The 22,080-nt window shown below is 41.7% G+C and overlaps 1 protein-coding gene across 2 annotated transcripts in view; it reads left to right on the top strand.

Annotated features, from left to right (window-relative positions):
• RECK (reversion inducing cysteine rich protein with kazal motifs) overlaps positions 1-22,080 on the top strand; it is an 87,411-nt gene that overhangs the window by 60,175 nt on the left and 5,156 nt on the right. For both annotated transcript variants that reach the window (XM_019034207.4, XM_055351576.2), the window contains 8 exons: positions 3,167-3,379; positions 4,949-5,085; positions 7,968-8,108; positions 10,788-10,976; positions 12,774-12,896; positions 15,115-15,286; positions 19,768-19,960; positions 21,539-21,749. In XM_019034207.4, the coding sequence (XP_018889752.2) occupies positions 3,167-3,379; positions 4,949-5,085; positions 7,968-8,108; positions 10,788-10,976; positions 12,774-12,896; positions 15,115-15,286; positions 19,768-19,960; positions 21,539-21,749 (1,379 nt within the window). The remainder of the gene's footprint in view (positions 1-3,166; positions 3,380-4,948; positions 5,086-7,967; positions 8,109-10,787; positions 10,977-12,773; positions 12,897-15,114; positions 15,287-19,767; positions 19,961-21,538; positions 21,750-22,080) is intronic.

The following is a 22,080-nucleotide window of genomic DNA, read 5'->3' as shown; positions in this document are numbered from 1 at the left end:
CTAAAAATATTTTTAAAAATTAGCTGGGCGTGGTGGCAGGCACCTGTAGTCTCAGCTACTTGGGAGGCTGAGACAGGAGAATCGCTTGAACCTAGGAGGTGAAAGTTGCAGTGAGCCGAGATCGCGCCACTGCACTCCAGCCTGGGCGACAGACCAAGACTCCATCTCAAAAAAAAAAAAAAAGAAAAAAATTGTGCAAGAAACTTTCAAAGACCCTTTACAGAAGAAGGACATCACAATGGCCATTTAATCAAGTATATGAAAAAATGTTCAACATCACTAATTATCAGGGAGATACAAATTAAAACCACAATGAACTATCCCTTCACGTGTTAAAATGGCTATTATCAAAAAGATGGAAGATAACAATTGTTAGCAAGGATATGGAGAAAAGGGAAGTCTCGTACACTGTTGATGGAAATGTGAGTTAGTACAGCCATTATGGGAAACAGTGTGGGGGGTCCTCAAAAAATTAAAGATAGAAGGTACCATATGATCCAGCAATTCCACTACTAGGTACATATCTAAAGGAAAGGAAATCAGCACGTTGAAGAGATATTTCACTCCCACATTCACTGCAGCATTATTTACAATAGCCAAGGTATGGAATCAACCTATATTCATCAATGAATGAATGAATGGATAAAGAATATGTGGTATATATACACTGTGGAATCCTATTCAGCCTTTATAAAGAAGGAAATCCTGTCGTTTGCAACAATATGAATGAACTTGGAGGACATTAAATAAAATAAGCCAGGCACAGAAAGACAAATACTGCACGATCTCACTTATATGTGGAATCTAAAAAAATCAGACTCATGGAAGCAGAGAATAGAATAGTGGTTACCAGAGGGTGGCTGGAAAGGGTGGTGCAGGAGAAGGAGAGAGAAGAGGGAGGAGAGAGGGGAGAGGATTGGGAAAATGTTGGTCAAAGGACACAAAATTTTATTTAGACAAAAGGAGTAAGTTCAAGAGATCTATTATACAATGTGGTAACTGTAGTTAACAGTGAGTTGTATACTTGAAAGTTGCCAAGAGAGTAGATGTTAAATGTTCTCACCACAAAAAAATTATAAGTATGTGAGGTAATGCATATTTTAATTAGCTTAATTTAGCCATTCCACATCTGTCATGTTTAAATATATTACGTTGCACACAATAAATATATAATTTTTGTCCATTTAAAAAATTTAAAAGAAATAGCCATCTAGTTCATTAAAGGGTTCATTATTATCAGTCATGGCAAAATACAAATTAAAATAGCAATTCAGTGCCTCCTCACCCTCACAAGAATGCCTGAAATTAAAAGACTGGTAAGCATATGAAGCAAGTGGAATTCTTGTAGTATGTTACTACTGGGAGTAGAAGATAGTTTGAGGACTTTGGAGCTTTTTTTCAGTTTCTTCAAAAGTTAAATCTATGACCTAACAATTTTATCCTGAAGCATTTACCCAAGAGACATGAAAACATATGTCCAAATAAAGACCTGTCTAGTACCCTTATTCGTAATAGCCCAAAAAATGGGGGAGAGGAACCAAAACATCTATCAGGAGAATGAAAGAATATAACATTGTGGTGCATCCAAACAATGGGATAGCAATGGATGAATCTTACTTTGAGAAAAAAAGCCCAACACAAAATACATTCTTCACACATGAGATCCAAGAATAGGCAAATGTAATCTATGGTGATAAAGATCAGAATATCCTTTCCTCTGCTGGAATCAGGGATTGACTAGAGGGGGCACAAGGGTACTTTATAGGGTGATGAAAATGTTCTAGCCCAGGCATGATGGCTCACACCTATAATCCCAACACTTTGAGAGGCCAAGGTGAGCAGATCGCTTGGGCCCAGGAGTTTGAGACCAGCCTGGGCAACATGGCAAAACCTTGTCTCTAAAGAAAATACAAAAATTAACCAGGTGTGGTGGTGGGTGCCTGTAGTCCCAGCTACTTGGAGCTGAGGTGGGAGGATCACCTGAGCCCACGAGGTCGAGGCTGCAGTGAGCTGTGGTCATGCCACTGCACTCCAGCCTGGGTGACAGAGTGAGAACCTGTCTCAACAACAACAACAACAACAACAACAACAACAACAACAACAGTGGAGCTTTCCAGTGGCTATAAAACATGTGATACAACAACAGATTGAATGCAGAAGCAGATATGAAAATCCACCTGAGTTCTATTAAGCCAGACATTACAGAGATTTGCAAAACTGTAAAACATTCCTATCCTTCTCGCTAATGTTTACTTTGGAAAATAGTTATTTTTCATAAAAATACTTATATTAACATGTAATGGGTTTATTATAATTTTAAATAACTTGATAACTACTTTAAAATTTGCTTAAATTTTTTTCAACATGGGATATTCCTTTGTTGCCCAGGCTGGCCTCGAACTCCTGGGCTTAAGCAATCCTCCTGCCACACCTCCTGAGTAGCTGGAACTAGAGGCGTGCCACAGTTTTTTTGTTTGTTTTTGTTTTTGTTTTTTTTTAGTAGAGATGAAATCTTGCTATGTTGCCCAGACTGGTCTCAAACTCCTGAGCTCAAGCTATCTTCCTGCCTTGGCCTCCCTAAGTGCTAGGATTGCAGGTGTGAGCCACTGCACCCAGCCTAGAACAGGCGAAATTAATCTATGGTGATATAAGGATAAATAGTTATGGCCTCTGAGTTGCCGTCAGTAGGGAGGCATTAACTCAACAGCGGCACAAGGGAACTGGCTGAAATGTTGGATGGGTTCCTTAATTGATTTAGATGTGCTTATGGATGTACATATTTGTCAAAGCACACCAAGCTGTACCCATAAAATTGGTGCATTTTGCTTTTGTAAATTATGTTGCCATTTTAAAAAGTTGGCCTCATAATATTTATTTTATGAAATGAAATGGGATAGTCTGGGGATAATAGTCCTGTTTGGAGAATTGTGAAGTTTTAAACTGCCCCACAAGAATCTGTTAAAAAGAAAACATGCAATCTCTGAGTTTAATGCTAGTGTCTACACTGAATCTTCATACAGTCGAAGCTGATATCCTTTCATGGGTTGTATGTGCTTTCTTAAGAAAACCAGATTTTTATGATGCATTAGTATGTCAGGATTTTACTTGTTGCTTCTCTCTAGAAAATAATTGCCTCTTGATTCTTTCTGGCCTTTTTTCTCTTTAGGCCAACAGAACTTTTCAGGAGTTGTAATGCACAGTCAGATCAAGGAGCCATGAATGACATGAAGTTGTGGGAGAAAGGAAGCATAAAGATGCCATTTATCAATATACCTGTTCTTGATATTAAAAAGTGCCAGCCAGAGATGTGGAAAGCAATAGCTTGTTCACTGCAGATTAAACCTTGTCATAGTAAATCTCGGGGAAGTATTATTTGCAAGTAAGTTTCTTTCATCCTAACGATTCTCCAGCTTTAGTTCAGACCCTCCGTGATCTCTAGCCAGAGCCTCTCCATAGAGTTTTCTCTCTTACCACTTCCTTTGCCCATCACCCCCGTATGTCAAATGCTTTCCCACTTTTTCCTCCTCTAGTTGAAATACTGCTCCCCTCATCACCACCTACTGGCTGTCCTTGTCTCCTCTGAAATACCAGACATTCCCGTAGTCTTCCCAGATTTCTCCAGCTGAAAGTAATTTATCCTTACTACAGATTCCTATAGACCTTTATTTGTACTTCTCTTATGGAACTTAGTTCATGAAACATTTATTAAATACCTCTGATACACAATTCTATTTTTATATGTTAATTTATGGACTTGTCTTATATTCTGTTAGACTTTGCTCTTCTTTTTCTTTTTTTGTTTTGTTTTGTTTTTTTTTTTTTTGAGATGGAGTCTCACTCTGTCGCCAGGCTGGAGTGCAGTGGCATGATCTCAGCTCACTGCAACCTCCACCTCCCAGGTTCAAGCAATTCTCCTGCCTCAGCCTCCTGAGTAGCTGGGACTACACGCCCAGCTAATGTTTGTATTCTTAGTAGAGATGGGGTTTTACCATGTTGGCCAGGATGGTCTCAATCTCTTGACCTGGTGATCCACCCGCCTCGGCCTCCCTAAGTGCTGGGATTACAGGCCTGAGCCACTGCGCCCAGCCGACTTTGCTCTTCTTAAGGAGCTTATTTTGCTTAGGAAATCAAGGATCAAGTAAAGATAGGAGCTGCTATAGTGGGTGAAACCAAAAGCATTTAACATAGTAATCTGCCCATTGTTCTTCACATATCTTTTTTTCCAAAAGTTTTCCAAAACCAAGTTAATATCCAGCCCCTAAGCTGTTGGTATGTGGCTCAGTGCTGCTGGGTACCTTAATAATTTCAACCTTAAACAGAGTCCAGTCTATTCTCTGACATGGCTGGGGGATAACCTGATGGGGAAATACTGAGGTGTAACAATTAGGTGACAAGCAAGAGTCAACAAGAGGGGAATATGTAGACTCTTAGCACAGAAAACTTGTAGAAGTCAAATCCCTATTGAAGACCAAGAACATTTTAAAGTAGTGGACTTTCTAGTTGTTATAGGCCAGATGCTAATGTTGATAACTAAAAAGAGACTTAGATAAGGAAGGGAAGGCAAAAGAGGCAAGCAAGCAAACAAGCCAGCATAAGGTCCTAGAAGTGAGGATATATGATTTTTGCAGAGAGTAAATCAGACTAGCTTCATTTAATTTCCTTTCAAAGATACTGAAAAGCCACATTGCTGGTAGTAACAGTACGAAGAAGTGTACAATTTGAGTAAGGGCTTTGGTCTCAGACAACAGAGAGTTAGGGGTGCTTTGAATTTATTATTCAACCTGAGCTCTACTGTGACTCTTGTTCTCTTTTGCCATACTTAACCAATTATGAAACATGTTAAGTTATGAAAGCTTACTTTCTGGAAAGCTTCAGAAACAAGTGATGTTGACGGGACAACATGAGGAGGTTCCTCAAGCTCTAAACTTATGTGCATTTTTTTTTCAAGATCAGATTGTGTGGAGATTCTTAAAAAATGTGGAGACCAGAACAAATTCCCTGAAGACCACACAGCTGAAAGTATTTGTGAGCTTCTGTCACCTACAGATGATCTGAAGAATTGTATACCTTTGGATACATACCTCAGTAAGTACTTTTTTGTATGTGTGTTTTTAGATTTCAAATACTTCTCTCTTCCAACTATTTGTTTTACTATTTGTTTTGGATGAGCATTTATCTGTTGAGAACATGGGATTCAATGATACCATCTCAATCACAGACTCTTGTTTGCTTGGCCTTTTTGGCCCAGGAAAGAATTGTTGTTTTAAAATATGTAAGCAGAAGTGATTCTATCAGTCTGAGGAGGTACGAACTGTGGTCAGTCAGGAATTCTAAGCAGTGACTCAGGGGGCCAGCATTCTCAGATAACCAGCTCCATATCATTGCTGTCTTCTTACCATAATAATGATTAGAAAGTGGAATTTACCCCCAGAGACTATCAGCCTTTTGTCATCAGAGTGTCAGTGGATGAGAGCCAGGAATTGGCTTGGACTTACTCACCCAACAGGGTATAAAAAATGATAGTCTAGGCCAGGCGTGGTGACTCAAGCCTGTAATCCCAGCACTCTGAGAAGCTGAGGCGGGCGGATCACGAGGTCAGGAGATCGAGACCATCCTGGCTGACACGGTGAGACCCCGTCTCTACTAAAAATACAAAAAAAATCAGCCAGGCGTGGTGGCGGGCGCCTGTAGTCCCAGCTACTCGGGAGGCTGAGGCAGGAGAATGGCGTGAACCCGGGAGGCGGAGCTTGCAGTGAGCCAAGATTACACCAATGTACTCCAGGCTGGGCAACAGAGCAAGACTCTGTCTAAAAAAAAAAAAAAAAAAAAAAAATGATAGTCTAGCTTAATATGTAAAAATGGAACTTATCTCACTGCTTCAGTTTTTCTCTGCCAAATACTCCCGCCAAAAGCTAGAAGAGCGTGTTGCTATCTCATTGAGGGATCCTGGAGCTGGAGCTCAGCTTCTTGGCCGTGAGACCCATACATGGTGGAAACCAGGGCATGACAAGTAGAACTCCTACACACCCAGTAGTTAAGATAAGGGAAGTGTTCAGGCTGCCACCAGGGGGCATCTGTGCCATGATCTGGCTACAAAGGCGGACAGTGAAGTCCGCCTTTGTTTTCCTATGTTAGGTAGGATTAACAAAAAAACAGAACAAATAGAAGTAAAAGAAAGCCCAGAAACAAATAGTCTAGGGCTTCATCATCAGGAATCCAGGCTCCTTTTATCTTTCCCCACCATCCTTAGCATTTAGCTTCAGTCATCAAGATTGCTTCATGTACTTTGTCATCACAACATGGCTATTGGAGTTCTAACCACCATAATCTAGTTCCAGATGGTAAAAAGGAAGGGACAGAGCAAACAACTTCTCCCTAGTACACTGTCCACCCTTAGTTGTAAGGAAAACTGAGAAAGGTTATTTTTTAAGCTCTGGGCCCATTGCGGCCCTAAGTAAAATTGGAGATCTTTTAGTAATCAGGGAGAGAAAAGTATGTGCTGGATTTGTAGCTGGTAGATTTGTAGCTGGTAGTATTCGCCATATTTTCTCAAGGCCAACAAACTGTGTCCCTTAACCTTTGTGACCAATATAGCAAAAAAGAGAGCATTAGACTGGAATTTAGACCTTTGTGTCTTTGAGCAGATCACTTCTTTGAGCCTCGGCTTCCCTATTTATGAAATAATTAGGCAAAATGAGATGAACTCCAAGGGCCCTTATACCTCTGTTAGTCTTAGAGTATGAGTCTGGCCTAAAATCAAGTAAGCAACACTTATTGTATTTATAATTCTAGATTCTATTATGGCAGGCAAATATTTGTGTAGAAGGAAACTATATCAATGGGAGGAAAATTAAATATCTCTTTAAATATCACACATGGTTTCTATCAAGTGAGACTCTTCCTTGGCCATGATTTCCGAAGTTAAATATAATCATGGTTTGGAGTCCATACATATTACCATAATAAATTCTCATTTATGATAAAAAACGCTAAATTATCCTTCTTAGACATCTTATTTGACCACCCTATCCAAAATATACCTGTCACTTTCTATCCCCTGACACTACTTATTACTTACAATTTTCTGACTTATTTATTTATTTATAGATACACATATACATACACAGCATGTGTGTGTGTGTGTGTATATATATATATATATTTTTTTTTTTTTTTTTTTTTTTTTTGAAATGGAATCTTACTCTGTTGCCCAGGCTGGAGTGCAGTAGTGCAATCTCGGCTCATTGCAGCCTCTGCTTCCCAGGTTCAGGCCATTCTCCTGCCTCAGCCTCCCGAGTAGCTGGCACATGCCACCATGCCCAGCTAAATTTGAGGGGGGGCTTTTTTTTTTTGAGAAAGAGTTGCACTCTGTCTCCCAAGCTGGAGTGCAGTGATGTGATTTCGGCCCATTGCAACATCTGCCTCCCGGGTTCAAGCAATTCTCCTGCCTCAGCCTCCTGAGTAGCTAGGATTACAGGCACCTGCCACCATGCCCAGCTAATTTTTATATTTTAGTAGAAACAGGGTTTCACCATGTTGGCCAGGCTGGTCTCAAACTCCTGGCCTCCGGTGATCCGCCCGCCTCAGCCTCCCAAAGTGCTGGGATTACAGGCGTAAGCCACTGTGCCCAGCTCATACATAGTGTATTTATTGTCTGTTTCTCTACTAGATGTAAACTCTATGTTAGAGACTTGTCTGTTTTGTTCATCACTGTATCTCCAGCACCTAGAACCTTGCCTGGAATATTGTAGATCCCAATAAATTTAAAAAAAGAATGAATGTATGTTTATGCGAAATTCATCATTTCACAAATGAAAGAATCTCAGTGTTTTAATAGCTTGGTAGAATCAGGCCTTACTTTATGCTCATGAGCTCTTCATTTATTCCAGCCATAATTAATTCAGATAATTTACAGTTCTCTCTTACTCTTTTAGGTTGGTTAAACTAATCTGTTTTGGTTTTTTCAGGGCCAAGTACTTTAGGTAACATTGTAGAAGAAGTGACTCATCCCTGTAACCCAAATCCTTGCCCTGCCAATGAGCTCTGTGAAGTAAACCGAAAAGGATGTCCATCTGGAGATCCCTGTCTTCCATACTTTTGTGTTCAAGGTAAGAGGTAGGTGGGTGTGAGAAGAGGATGGATAGGTGCTGCTAGTGTTTCTTTATAGGAGCTATCTTTCTTTTTTTCAATCCTGCTCCTTCTGTAATATAGGGGTTATCTTTGGAGTGAGATTATAAGGGACTTCATGTTCTATATTAGTTTTTCTGTAATGTTTGAGATTTTCTCATTAAACATGTATTATTGATGTAAGCAGGAAAAGACAGACACTTGTAATCCTCCATTGTTATTTAAATTGTAAACTAATAATAACAGTCTAAAACTTGACTCTCGTGAGTTGCAGGGTTCTAGACTATGAAAGAAAAGAAGCTCAGACCAGCTTTTTGTACTTTCTCTTCTATGTTGTAATGTTTGAAAAAAAATACTCTACATTGTTCATGTTTTTTCTTTCCTTTCCTTTAGTATATAGAGAAATAGCATATTCAATAGAATGTATAGCTATCTCCATAAAGATTAATGTTATGTTGAAATGTATATAACTTTAAGGCTGAAGGATTTTTATCCCATAGAATTATGATAGTCTTTATCTTTCTGTCAATCCCTTTAGAATATAGTTGTTGCAACATTTTGCTATTTTGGGAAATAGATAAATTTCCCAATTGAGAATGTTTCTTTATCATGTTAGAATCAAGATTTTAAAAAAGGCCGGGCGCAGTGGCTCACGCCTGTAATCCCGGCACTTTGGGAGGCCGAGGCGGGCGGATCACGAGGTCAGGAGATCGAAACCATCCTGGCTAACATGGTGAAACCTTGTCTCTACTGAAAATACAAAATATTAGCCGGGCGCGGTAGCAGGCGCCTGTAGTCCCAGTTACTTAGGAGGCTGAGGCAGGAGAATGGCGCGAACCCGGGAGGCGGAGCTTGCAGTGAGCCAAGATCGCGCCACTGCACTCCAGCCTGGCGGACAGAGCCAGACTCCGTCTCAAAAAAAAAGATTAAAAAAAAAACACTTTTTATTTTTGAGACGGGGTTTCACTCTTGTTACCCAGGCTAGAGTGTAATGGCACTATCTTGGCACACTGCAACCTCTACCTCCTGGGCTCAAGCAATTCTCCTGCCTCAGCCTCCCAAGTAGCTGGGATTACAGGCACCCACCACCATGCCCAGCTAATTTTTGCATTTTTAGTAGAGACAGGGTTTCACCATGTTGTCCAGGCTGGTTTTGAACTCCTGACCTCAGGTGATCTACCTACCTCAGCCTCTCAGAGTGCTGGGATTACAGGTGTGAGCCACTGCGCCCGGCCTTAAAGTATTTTTAAAGTAAAATAAAGCAAAAGATGAAATAAGCATGATGTCTCAAAGGATCATCTATAATATATGTGTAATACTGTAATATATCGGCTATAGAGTCATAATCTTGTCAAAATTGGAAATGTCGGACTGTTTTAAATTTCAAGATAGTATTTTCTGTCCATTTACCCTTACATTATAAGTTGGTCAGTATTTTCTTTGGCAAGAAAATAAGATACAGTTACTTAAAATGGTGACATCTGTATTTCATATTATTTAAATATAGAATTCAATTCAGGGGCCGGGCGCAGTGGCTCACACCTGTAATCCCAGCACTTTGGGAGGCCGAGACAGGCAGATCACGAGGTCAGGAGATCAAGACCATCCTGACTAACGCGGTGAAACTCCATCTCTACTAATAATACAAAAAAAATTAGCCGGGCATGGTAGTGGGCACCTGTAGTCCCAGATACTCAGGAGACTGAGGCAGGAGAATGGCGTGAACCTGGGAGGCGGAGCTTGCAGTGAGCCGAGATCGTGCCACTGCACTCCAGCCTGGGCGACAGAGCGAGACTCCGTCTCAAAAAAAAAAAAAGAATTCAATTCAGAATCCGCTTGTTTCATTAAACTCAGAAAACCCATCATATAATAAGATAGAAAATGGAAAATGGGTTTTCCATAAGCCCACCCAAATATTCAGTTTTTCCTTGAATTTAAGGTATACTTGTTTTCCATCACTAAAAGTTTTTCTGAACAATATTATTCTAAAAATACTGGCCAGGCGCGGTAGCTCACGCCTGTAATCCCAGCACTTTGGGAGGCTGAGGTAAGTGGATCACGAGGTCAGGAGTTTGAGACCAGCCTGGCCAATATGGTGTAACCCTATCTCTACTAAAAATACAAAAATTAGCCGGGTACAAAAATTAGCTGGGTGTGGTGGCACGCGCCTGTAGTCCCAGCTACTCGGAAGGCTGAGGCAGAAGAATCACTTGAACCCGAGAGGCAGAAGTTGCACTGAGCCAAGATCGTGCCACTACACTCCAGCCTGGGCAACAGAGCAAGACTCCATCTCAAAAAAAAAAAAAAATACTGTTAGTTTCCCTATTCTATTTTTTAAAATATCTGTGATTTTAAAATATTTTTTACTAGCCCCTACAAATAAAAAGTTACATATCTTACAGCACTGTTATACTGAATGATAGGTCACTTTGGGGTACAGATCTGTAATCACCACCATCCTCCAGAATGTGGAATTTTAATTTGAGAGGTATGTTTTTGGCCAATGAAGCAAAGCAATTCCTTAATTTGGTGAAAGTTCTATTACATAATCTTTAATAGTGATTTAGTACCTATAAGACTTTTATCAAGTGTATATCTAATGTTATAAAACAATGTCATAGAACAGTACCATCTGTCTCAGCTAATTTTTGCTTGTACAGGTTGCAAACTGGGAGAAGCTTCTGATTTCATTGTCCGTCAAGGGACACTAATCCAGGTGCCATCATCTGCAGGGGAAGTTGGTTGTTATAAAATCTGTTCATGTGGACAAAGTGGACTCTTAGAAAACTGTATGGAAATGCACTGTATAGACCTCCAGAAGTCTTGTATTGTTGGAGGAAAAAGAAAAAGTGAGTCTTAAGCTCTGTTTTTGTTTTTAATATGAGATTAGTTATTTTTACTTTGTAGGAAGAATACTGGATAGATTCTGACCACAGAGTAAGGTCTGCATATCAGATACTCCAGGGCAGTATTTTTCAAACTATACAGAGCACTAGGACTTCTAAGGAAGCCTTTAGAAGTCCCCTCGATAAGGGGCTAATGGCTAATAATAATTAATATTTATTGAATTCTAATCATGTGCTAAACACAAAGCTAAGTCTTGCCTTACATTATCTCATTAAATCCTCCAAGTTACACTTTGATATAGGTAATAATAATACCTGTATTACCCTTACTGCATAGATGAGGAAGCTGATGCTTAAAGAGTTCACCCAGCTAGTAAATGACCAAAGCTGGATTCTGCTCCAGGTCTAGTTGACTCCAAATCCCTTACGCTTCACAGGCCAAGGACACAGGTAATCTTCCCCCGACCCTTTCCTCAGGCATACCCCACCCCACCCTCACTTCACCAGAAGTGAAACTCAGATTTTGACATCATGGAAATCAAGTGGGTGTAGGAACTACACTGTTAGGAGTTTGGAAAAAAAGTACATTAAAAAGTACTTTGACCACCTTCCCTAAAAATCTTAGACTCCACTACTTCCTTAACCATCTTTTGCTTGTAGCCCCAACAACTATTCATGTCAATATATGATTTCAAACAATTGTGAAAAAACACCACTTTTGAGGATCTGTTCCCTCCCCACAAGCTCACTCTGCTACCCCATTTCTACTCCCATCCCCTACCCCTTCAACCATAGTAGTTCAGCTTTTATATGCTTTTTGGTTTACTCTTCTGTGTGAGATTTGATTAGAAAGAAGAGTGCTCTTGGCTAAAATTAGCTCTCAAATTTCTGCCTTAGAGCAAGTCAGGTATTTATCTCTCAATCCATATTCTGCTTGACTAAACTATGAAGGTAGATACTTTGTATCACAGAAAATATCAGGACAGATTCATTCCTTCTGTAACATTTCACTGACTAAATGCCTATTCAGTACGAAAGAGCATACTAATGCCTTATGGAGCTGAAACCGGGATGGGGGATGAGATCATGCTTTATGTGTTAAGATAAGAGAATTTGAGCCAAAAAAAGTTGCAGACCAAGTGCTCTTCTGGGAGCTGGGCATTCCTGCCAGGGCATCAGAAGAGTCTTTGATCCAAAGATGGCATCAGGTCTGGTCCTGGAGAGATGAGCTTTCAAAGCAGAAGGGGCAGCCAGAAACATTCTTAGAGGATAGGGAGCACCCTGGTAAGACCAGCACTTCAGGGGCTTGGAGGAATACGATAGGAGGCAAATATGAAAATATAAATACCACAGATTTTACTCTAGTTGGTATATTCAGAAGTCATCTTTCAAGAATTTCTGGCTGGGCACAGTGGCTCATGCTTGTTATCCCAGAACTTTGGTAGGCCGAGGCAGGCAGATGGCATGAGACTAGGCATTCAAGACCAGCCTGGACAACATGGTGAAACCCTGTCTCTACAAAAAATACAAAAAATATCCAGATGTGGTGGTGTACACCTATAGTCCCAGTTACTTGGGAAGCTGAGGTGGGAGGATCACCTGAGCCCGGGAAGCGGAGGTTGCAGTGAGCTGGGATCACGCCAGTGCACTCCAGCCTGGGCAATAGAATGAGACCCTGTCTCAAAAAAAAAAAAAAAAAGGAATTTCCATTTTAAAACTTGTTGAACTATTAAAATTGTAATATGTGCTCTATTTCTCAATGCATGATATAGATCAACATTTTCTTTCTGTTTCTGTCAGGTCATGGAACATCCTTTAGTATTGACTGCAATGTCTGTTCTTGTTTTGCTGGCAATTTGGTGTGTTCTACCCGCCTTTGCCTCAGTGAGCACAGTTCAGAAGATGACCGTCGTACCTTCACAGGTGACTGTGATCGCCCAGAGTCTGTCCTCAGGGGCCATCATTTCTTTGCACACATTTTTCCCTTCAAGGCAGCTTCTCCAGTCTTAACTGCAAATGTACACAATAAAATCAATACAGAATCTAAGGGCAAGATGCTTTTCCTCCCTGGATCTCAGTTTCTTCCTCTATGAATTGAAGGTATTATACTAAATGATGTCTTAGGGCCCTTAGCACTAATATTCTGGAATTTCATGAGTCAAAAAGAACAGAGCCAGTGATTGGAATGGGTTTAATTAAATTGACCTTTTCTACCTGGTAGAATACCCCATTTACCCCTACTGCTATGATCTAAAATGTCCATGCATGTTCTCAGTTTGTTTCTCAGCACCTTCTTCCTCAGCCTACCTTAGCTTACTTCTTCATCTAGACTCCCACAAACAATAATATCCCAGAATATTACTTTCTTGACTTTCCTATGCTTTGCTGCTCTTATTATTCTTACACCAACATAAATAAGTGAAAAGGCTAGTGAGATGGGATGCTTTCCTCTCGTGAAGCTATTGTTGCCAATAGCAACAGCACAGTCTGCTGGTATATCTTGGTATCTGCTTTTTCCTAGATCTAAAATACCTTTGGTTGTGGGTAAAAAGTTACTAGGTAGCTGCCCTTGCCCCCATTTCACACTGCTGCAGTGGCAACTTGATTCTTCTTTCCCCAGAATTAGTATTACATGTGGAGAGGGGTGGGGGCCGGGTGGAGGAGAAGTGGAGGAGAGTAAGGATTTACCAACCTTGTACCTCCAGCCCACTGGAAATAAAAAGGGGATCAGAAATAAGAAGTGAATGGCACACTGGTAAGGAAGTAGAGGTAGGACGAACACTACCCCAGCCTTCACTGCTTTATTATCATCATCCTTTATTATTATCCTTTGCCCTGCTCAAGCAAGGACTATTCATTCTGCTTAGAGAAACCATAGAGGGATATGGGGATAAAGAATAAGCAAAGGATTTACAAGGAAGACTTTTTAAAATTTTTTTGTTAATGTCTAAATGTTTTTAGAAGTTGAGCTTTACAACTAGCAAGACCCCTGTTTCCTATAGTGTGTGGCCCCTGGTGTCCTGGGATAAATTAAGTCAATGACTGTTGATCTAGCAGACTAAGGAAATTTTACTGACCCAAAACTGTGCCACATTTCTTGGGACCCAGTGTCCCACTCCAAATGTGACTCAGAGAAAGAAGTTCATAACAATTTGTAAGTCTTAAAATTACAGTAATTTTCTAAGTTACTGTCTTGGACATGAGAGTGGAAGGAACCTACAACCTTCACTCTTTCTTTTTGTTTTTTCTGAGAAGGAGCTTTGCTCTTGTTGCCCAGGCTGGAGTGCAATGGCGTGATCTCGGCTCACCACAACCTCCGCCTCCTGGGGTCAAGCAATTCTCCTGCCTCAGCCTCCCAAGTAGCTAGGAACGACAGGCATGCGCCACCATGCCATTCTAATTTTGTATTTTTAGTAGAGATGGGGTTTCTCCATGTTGGTCAGGCTGGTCTCGAACTCCCTACCTCAGGTGATCCGCCCACCTCAGCCTCTCAAAGTGCTGGGATTACAGGCGTGAGCCACTGTGCCCAGCCCACTCTTTCTTATGCTTGGTATTAGCCTTTAACATTCAAGAAATCACCACACCAGACTTCAAACATCTAAATTCTAGATTTTATATGCCAAATCAGGAGAAACAGTCTTTACTTTCCCTACCTATAGCCTTGTTAATAGGGGTCTCTACCTGGGATCAAAGTCTAGGGGGCCCTCAACTAGTTGGCAATAAAAAGGACAAAGGAAAGCCATCTTGCAGACGAGCTATTCAGAGCATTGCTGCCTTTAAAAACCCTGTCAGAATACAAAAAAAAAAAAAAAAATTAGCTGGGCGTGGTGGCACGCGCCTGTAGTCCCAGCTACTCGGGAGGCTGAGGCAGGAGAATGGCGTGAACCTGGGAGGCGGAGCTTACAGTGAGCCAAGATTGTACCACTGCACTCCAGCCTGGGCGACAGAGCGAGACTCCATCTCAAAAAAAAAAAAAAAAAACCCTGTCAGAGATCGGAGAGAAGGTTTTTCCTGACTTAATTTACAATTCTATTTTAACATGAGACCTTCACATGATTGCTCATGGTTTGCCTTAACAAGGAAATATAAGGGGAGGGAGAATATACACATACATATTTTTGAGGCTGTTTCCTCTCCTCAGGTCTGCCCTGTAACTGTGCAGATCAGTTTGTCCCCGTATGTGGGCAGAATGGGCGCACTTACCCCAGTGCCTGCATTGCTCGCTGTGTGGGCCTCCAAGACCATCAGTTTGAGTTTGGATCATGCATGTCAAAGGATCCATGTAATCCTAATCCCTGCCAAAAAAACCAAAGGTAAGTCAAATGGCTTCTTATTTTATTCAACTGAAGACTAGTACTTACAAAGCATCTACCATATACCAGACAGTGAAAACAGAAAGGTAAATTAAGAAATCACTGCTGCCCTGAAGAGTTTGGAGTCTGGAGGGAAAGAGAGCCATGTAAAGCTGCTTGATAAGGTGCTGCGATTGGGAGCCCAGAAGTAGGGCAGTTAATGCAGCCTGGGGAAGGCCCTGGGGGAGCCTCTAGAGATTGTGATACCTAGCTGAATCTAGAAAGATGAGTAAGAGATTGCAGGCAAGGTTTGCAGTAGAGAAAAAGAGGTGGTAGTGAAGGCAGACTAACAAGAGTCGTGGCTGCTGGAAATGTTATCTCCATAACATGGTGTCTGTTGGGCACTAAAGCAGTTCTGTAAGACTGAAACAGAAAAGGTAACATAAGGAGAGGTAGCAGAAGAGACAAGAGAAAAGGGTGTATTCTTATTAGTAGCAGTCACCTGATAGTCAAGGGAAATTTTCTTCTAGTTATATGCAACCGTTTTAGAAATTGGACATGAGAAATCTCTGGAAATGCAACTTCACTACTATTTGAAATTACTTGTTTTGAGCTCCTTTCACTGCTGTTTCCTCACTTGAGCTCAGAATACAGTTGCCCCAGCCTTAATGATGGATTTCTGTATGGGGCAGCCACCACGGCAGGCATCTTGCTGACCCTTAGGTTACAGCCTTCTGGAAGCAGAGTGTTTGCTGGCTTGCCTGAATGACCTGAACAATACACATTCCAATCCCACAGTGCTTTCCTAAGCAATTGCTGCTTCTCCATCCTGAAAACCCTGGTGTAATATGGAGGGAGGGGGAGACTCTCTCATGTGTTAAAAGAAATGGCAAAGAATTAGTCATCCATCTGCCAAATTTTATACAATGAAACTAATCCAAGAAAGTTTCTATGGAAAGAAGACAGGACGCAATGCATAAGAAATAAGCTGAAAGAATAATACAGGTTGTGTTGGGAGGTAGAACTGAGGATTGTCTTAATATTTTTTCATTTGTTTTATCCATTGGCTAGCCTTTCTGAATGAGGTTGTCTTGCTTTTATAATAAAACAATAAAAATAAATGTCAAAGTGGGAAGGCCTTCTTGAGTATATACAAGATTGAAAAATTCAGCTACGTGAACCTCAAAATTTTCTGCATGGTAACAGACAAATGACACACTGGAAGGAATATCACAGAGAAAGCGCTGATGTCCTTGTAATATAAAGAGCCCCTGCAAATCAATTTGAGAAAGATCAACCTAATATCAAAATGGACAGAGATCAATAACCTAATAGAAAAATGGACCAAGGACATAAACATAAAAAAAGAAATCCAAATGGTTCTTAAACACTTGAAAAGGTACTTTTATTTGTTAGGGTAAGTAATTCTAGCTACTGTATACAAATTCCAAAATATCAATAATTTCACAGAGTAGATAATTACATAGAGCCCATTTGTTTCTTCAGCAGGCGGCTTTCCATATGGTCATTCAGAGACTTGGGATCCTTCCATATAGTGACCCAGTCTTCTCCTACAGCCTCATAGTCCTCTTCTGTGTCTTCTGCATCTGGACAGCAGATAAGAGAAGGGAGATATGGGGATTGCTCTTAAGAAGCTTTAATAGGCCACATCTAAAAGTAACATTCATCACTACTTCCAGCCACATTCCATTGTCTAGAACTCAGTCCGTTGGCCATAATGAATTCCAGGGAGACTGGGAGATATAATTTAGATACATACCCAGGAAGAAAGTGAAGTGAATTTGATAAACATCTAGCCAATCTGCCACAATGCTTAACCTTCTTCATATTAAGAGAAATGTAAATTAAAACTACAATTGTGTACCACTTTCCATCTATCAGACTTGGCAAAGCTAAAGTTTGATAACATGGTATAGGGAAATAGCTGCTTTCGTACAAGAGGGAGCTGGAGGAGGATTGGTACATTCTCTATGGAGGGCAGTTTGGCCAAATTTGCAGTTTTAAATACACATACCCTTTGGATCAGCACATATAAATGCTTATGCTTACATAAAATATATCTGTAAGGATAAATAAGAAAGTGGTAGCTCACACGTGTAATCCCAGCACTTTGGGAAGCCGAGGCAGGCAGATCGCTTGAGCTCAGGAGTTCGAGACTAGCCTGGGCAACATGGTGAAACCCTTTCTCTACCAAAAATTAGCCAGACATGGTGGCTTCCACCTGTAGTCCCAGCTACTCGGGAGGCTGAGGCAGGAGAATTGCTTGAACCCGGGAGACAGAGGCTGCAGTAAGCCGAGATGGTGCCACTGCACTCCAGCCTGGGGGACAGAACAAGACTCCATCTAAAAACAAAACAAAACAAAACAAAAAACACTAAAAGAAATTGGTAATAGTGGTTCCTCTAGGGAAGGGAACTAGGTGTCTAGGACACAAGAGTAGAAGGGAGGCCTATTTTGCACTGTATACCATGTTGTACTTTTTCAGTTTCACCATGGGCTTGTATTATGTGTTCAAAAAATAATTAATTGTGGCCGGGCACGGTGGCTCATACCTGTAATCCCAGCACTTTGGGAGGCAGAGGTGGGTGAATCACTTGAGGCCAGAAGTTCAAGACCAGCCTGGCCAACATGGTGAAATCCCATCTCTACTAAAAATATAAAAATTAGCCGGGCGTGGTGGCACACGCCTGTAATTCCAGCTACTCAGGAGGCTGAGGCAGGAGACTCTCTTGAACCCGGGAAGCAGAGGTTGCAGTAAGCTGAGATCACGTCACTGCCCTCCAGCCTGGGTGACAGAGCAAGACTCTGTCTCAAATAATAATAATAATAATAATAATAATAATAATAATTGTTAAGAATTGTATTCATCCATCAAGTATCTACTGATGTTCCAGGCATTTTTCTAAACATTAGGACATAACAACAAGCAAGACAGATCAAGTCTCTGCCCTGCTCACGTTTACTTTTATTTGCCCCCAGGTTCTCAACCTTTTTTTTGTGATCCTCTTATTTCCATATACTCAAATTGATCAAGCTTTTTCTCTCAAAGTTACCAAATTTCTCCTGATATTCCTGTTTCTCATCCCTGGCATGTTAGTAAGTAATGAAGTTCTAAATATTATTTTCCATTATTTCTCTTCAAATATTTTAAATTTCCATAAAACCATAACTAAGTGCATTGTAATTTCAAACCATTTCATGCATAGTGATGGTGGTAGTGATTTTGGTGCAGGTTAGCCCTAAAAAGAGTATAAATCATTTCCTTTGAAATTAAAATAACACTAGCTACTATATGCTTCCTCTTTTATTTTATAAACTAAAATTTATATATCTTAGTACTTAAAATACCCAGTGAAAGCTAAACATTTTCATGGGTCTTATCTTCTTATAGAAAGTTATGTAAACCCTTTAATAAAAATTAGGAAAGCAGAAAAAAGCCTAAAGAAGAAAAGAGTCATCATCCCTAGCCCCTCTGAAGGAGCTCAGGAATTGAGAGTGAAGCAAGGTCCTCATCTTACTAGGAAAGACCAGCTTCATGGTGGCATTCTCTCAGTCATTTGCAACCAGCTGGTATCAGATCCTCGGTCTTGTAGGCACAAAAACCTGAATTATTTTAGGACAAAGAGTGAGGCCTTTTTTTTTTAGACAGAGTTTTGCTCTTGTTGCCCAGGCTGGAGTGCAATGGCGCGATATCAGCTCACCGCAACCTTCGCCTCCTGGGTTCAAGCGATTCTCCTGCCTCAGCCTCCTGAGTAGCTGGGATTACAGGCATGTGCCACCATGCCTGGCTAATTTTGTATTTTTAGTAGAGATGGGGTTTCTCCATGTTGGTCAGGCTGGTCTCGACTCCCGACCTTAGGTGATCCACCCGCCTCGGCCTTCCAAAGTGCTAGCATTACAGGTGTGAGCCACCGCACCCAGCTGAGGCCTTTTCTTAAGATAGACTCATATTAGCCAAGCTGAAAGTTAAGCCCCTGGAAGTGTTTCATTTGTTATTGAATGCAAGGGCCTCCAGCCTCAGGCTCCAGCCTATCTCTTGGCCTCATATCATGGCCCTTCTGCTATAGGTCTGTCTGTGCCTCCTTGGCTCCTGCCCTCTGGATCACCTGCCATTTCCCCAGCACCACATTCCTTGAGCATCACACCTGTGTTCATGGCTGCTCTCTCAGGCTGGCAAGCCCATGCTGCCCCCTTTACCCCACAAGCCTCCAGCTAGAACACTGCCTCCTCCCCATGCTTTCTTCAGGCTCCCCAGATGAGAATGACTCATCCCCGCAAGCTTTGTGCACATCTTTTCTACTTTTTAGCCTACTGTATATACAGGCTTGTCTCTCCCACTCTACATAAGCTCTTTGGAGACAGGACTGTCCTGATTCATCTCTTGCTCTCTCTTCAGCCTCCTATCCCTCATCTAGTGCTTTGCTAGCCCCACCACAGTCCCTCCCTACATTGGCTCATGGTGCTGCATTCATCTTTTTCAGGTGCGTACCCAAACCACAGGTCTGCCTGACGACTTTTGATAAATTTGGATGTAGCCAGTATGAGTGTGTACCAAGACAGCTCACGTGTGACCAGGTCCAAGATCCTGTTTGTGACACAGACCACATGGAGCACAACAATCTCTGCACTTTATACCAAAGAGGAAAAAGCCTCTCTTACAAAGGTCCTTGCCAGGTACAGTGCTTTGGCTGACAAAACAAAGTACACTAGGGATAAAATTGGTTTATGATATTTTACAGATGAATCAACAGTAAGACCAGCCGAGGGTCTTCTGTGAATTCTGTCAAATCTATAGCACCCAGTCCTCCACTAAAAAGGAAGACTGGCTCCTTCTCCTAACTCTGGAAACTATCTTGCTAGTGTGTGTACCTTTGCACATCTGGTGTACAAGCAAGAACAGAGAGTGGCTTCTTGCAGTCCACTCCTAGGAAAAGAACTTAAAAGTTTCACAACCCTGGCATGGTCAACATCATTCTTACTTCTCATAGTTCTCTGGGCCCTCACTAAGAAACAAAGCAGGAAGAATGTGAGTCAAAACCAAGAAAAGTTTTCCCACTCTTCCCACATCAGTCCCACCTCCCAAGGTACTGAAAAGTCATTGAAATTTTCTTTAAGACTTAATGTCTTTTTACATCAGCTTATGTCTCAGTTTTGTAGGTTTGTGGAATCTGCATTTATGTTTTAAGGAAAAAAACTGGGCCGGGCGCGGTGGCTCACGCCTGTAATCCCAGCACTTCGGGAGGCAGAAGAGGTGGATCACAAGGTCAGGAGTTCAAGACCAGCTTGACCAACATGGTGAAACCCCATCTCTACTAAAAATACAAAAATTAGCTGGGCATGGTGGCACATGCCTGTAATCCCAGCTACTCAGGAGGCTGAGGCAGGAGAATCGCTGGAACCCGGGAGGCGGAAGTTGCAGTGAGCCGAGATCACGCCATTGCACTCCAGCCTGGGCGACAGAGCAAGACTCCATCTAAAAAAAAAGAAAAAACCAAGGACAATTCCTTTTGAGGCTTCTCACATGCACCACTGATTTTATGCTTGCCCCTCTCCCTGGGGCCGCGCTTTGGGCCTAGCATCCGCTGCCCACAACCAGCTAACACTTAAGATGATTGCTTCACATTCTCTGGTCTTCATGGTTAGAAAAATTCCATCATGATGTCTCCCTGAAACATGCTTGTTTTCTCTCAGAGCCTCTGTGCCATTTGCATTGATCTCGTCTACCCTGAATTCTGTCTTCCCCTACTTGTTCCCTTCTCCTGGCTGTGATTTTTCTCTGATCTATTCCTGACCTACCTGTTGGCTCCAGAGTCTGTCTACCCCACTGCTCCCCCAACTCCTCCCTCTCCTTATCCCATACCCAGCATGAAATGATAAGACCTCTGCATTTGCATGAAGATTGATCTGGTCATCTTAAAGAGGCGCTTCTGGGATACTAACAGAAGTCTGAGCAGAGCAGAGAGAGGTAGCAGGAAAGAAGATTTTTATCTCTTATCAGTTCACATGGAATAAGCACCCAGATCCCAGAGAGGCTGAGAAAAGTAATCTTTCAGCTCATCTGGAGACACCCATATTGCTGCCCACGCCACCACCCCCCCAGCATTTAGCCCACCTCAGGAGCTTAAGAGGTCCTCATAATTTATACCTGTGTCTTTTTTCCTTCCTGAAAATAGGGAGGCATGCTGTGTACTCTTGGTTGGGAAGGGTACAACATAGACATTTCCAGGCTAAATGTGATTTGTTTGCCCTCAGCCCTTTTGCAGAGCAACCGAGCCCGTATGTGGGCACAATGGTGAGACCTACGGCAGCGTGTGTGCTGCCTACTCGGATCGCGTGGCAGTCGATTACTATGGGGACTGCCAGGCCGTCGGAGTCCTCTCAGAGCACAGCTCCGTCGCCGAGTGTGCTTCTGTCAAGTGTCCTTCGCTCTTGGCAGCTGGATGCAAACCCATCATCCCACCGGGTAGGCTGGCAGTATCGGGGTGGACAGGGGAGGACTGAGAAGATTTGCTTATCCACCTCCAGAGAGTGAGTCATTGAGAAGAGAGCCGACTAGCTCATTTACGTTTTTCAGAAAGTCTTGAAGAGATTCTTATGCTGATCATACTCACTACTTTGGGTTGACCTTAAAAAACTAGGGCTTGCCTTCGATATCATCTGGTGTCCTGCTATTTTAAAACAGTACAGCAGCCTTTTCTCAAGCTAAATCTTACACCAAACACCAATATATAAACAGATAAAGCAGTATTCAATTATGAAAATTAGGGTTATTAAATGCATAATGTTTACTTATT

This window comes from Gorilla gorilla, chromosome 13 (genome assembly GCF_029281585.2).
Source record: "Gorilla gorilla gorilla isolate KB3781 chromosome 13, NHGRI_mGorGor1-v2.1_pri, whole genome shotgun sequence".
NCBI lineage: Eukaryota > Metazoa > Chordata > Mammalia > Primates > Hominidae > Gorilla > Gorilla gorilla.
Note: the sequence above shows the minus strand (reverse complement) of the source record. Positions and strands in the feature narration are given on the sequence as shown.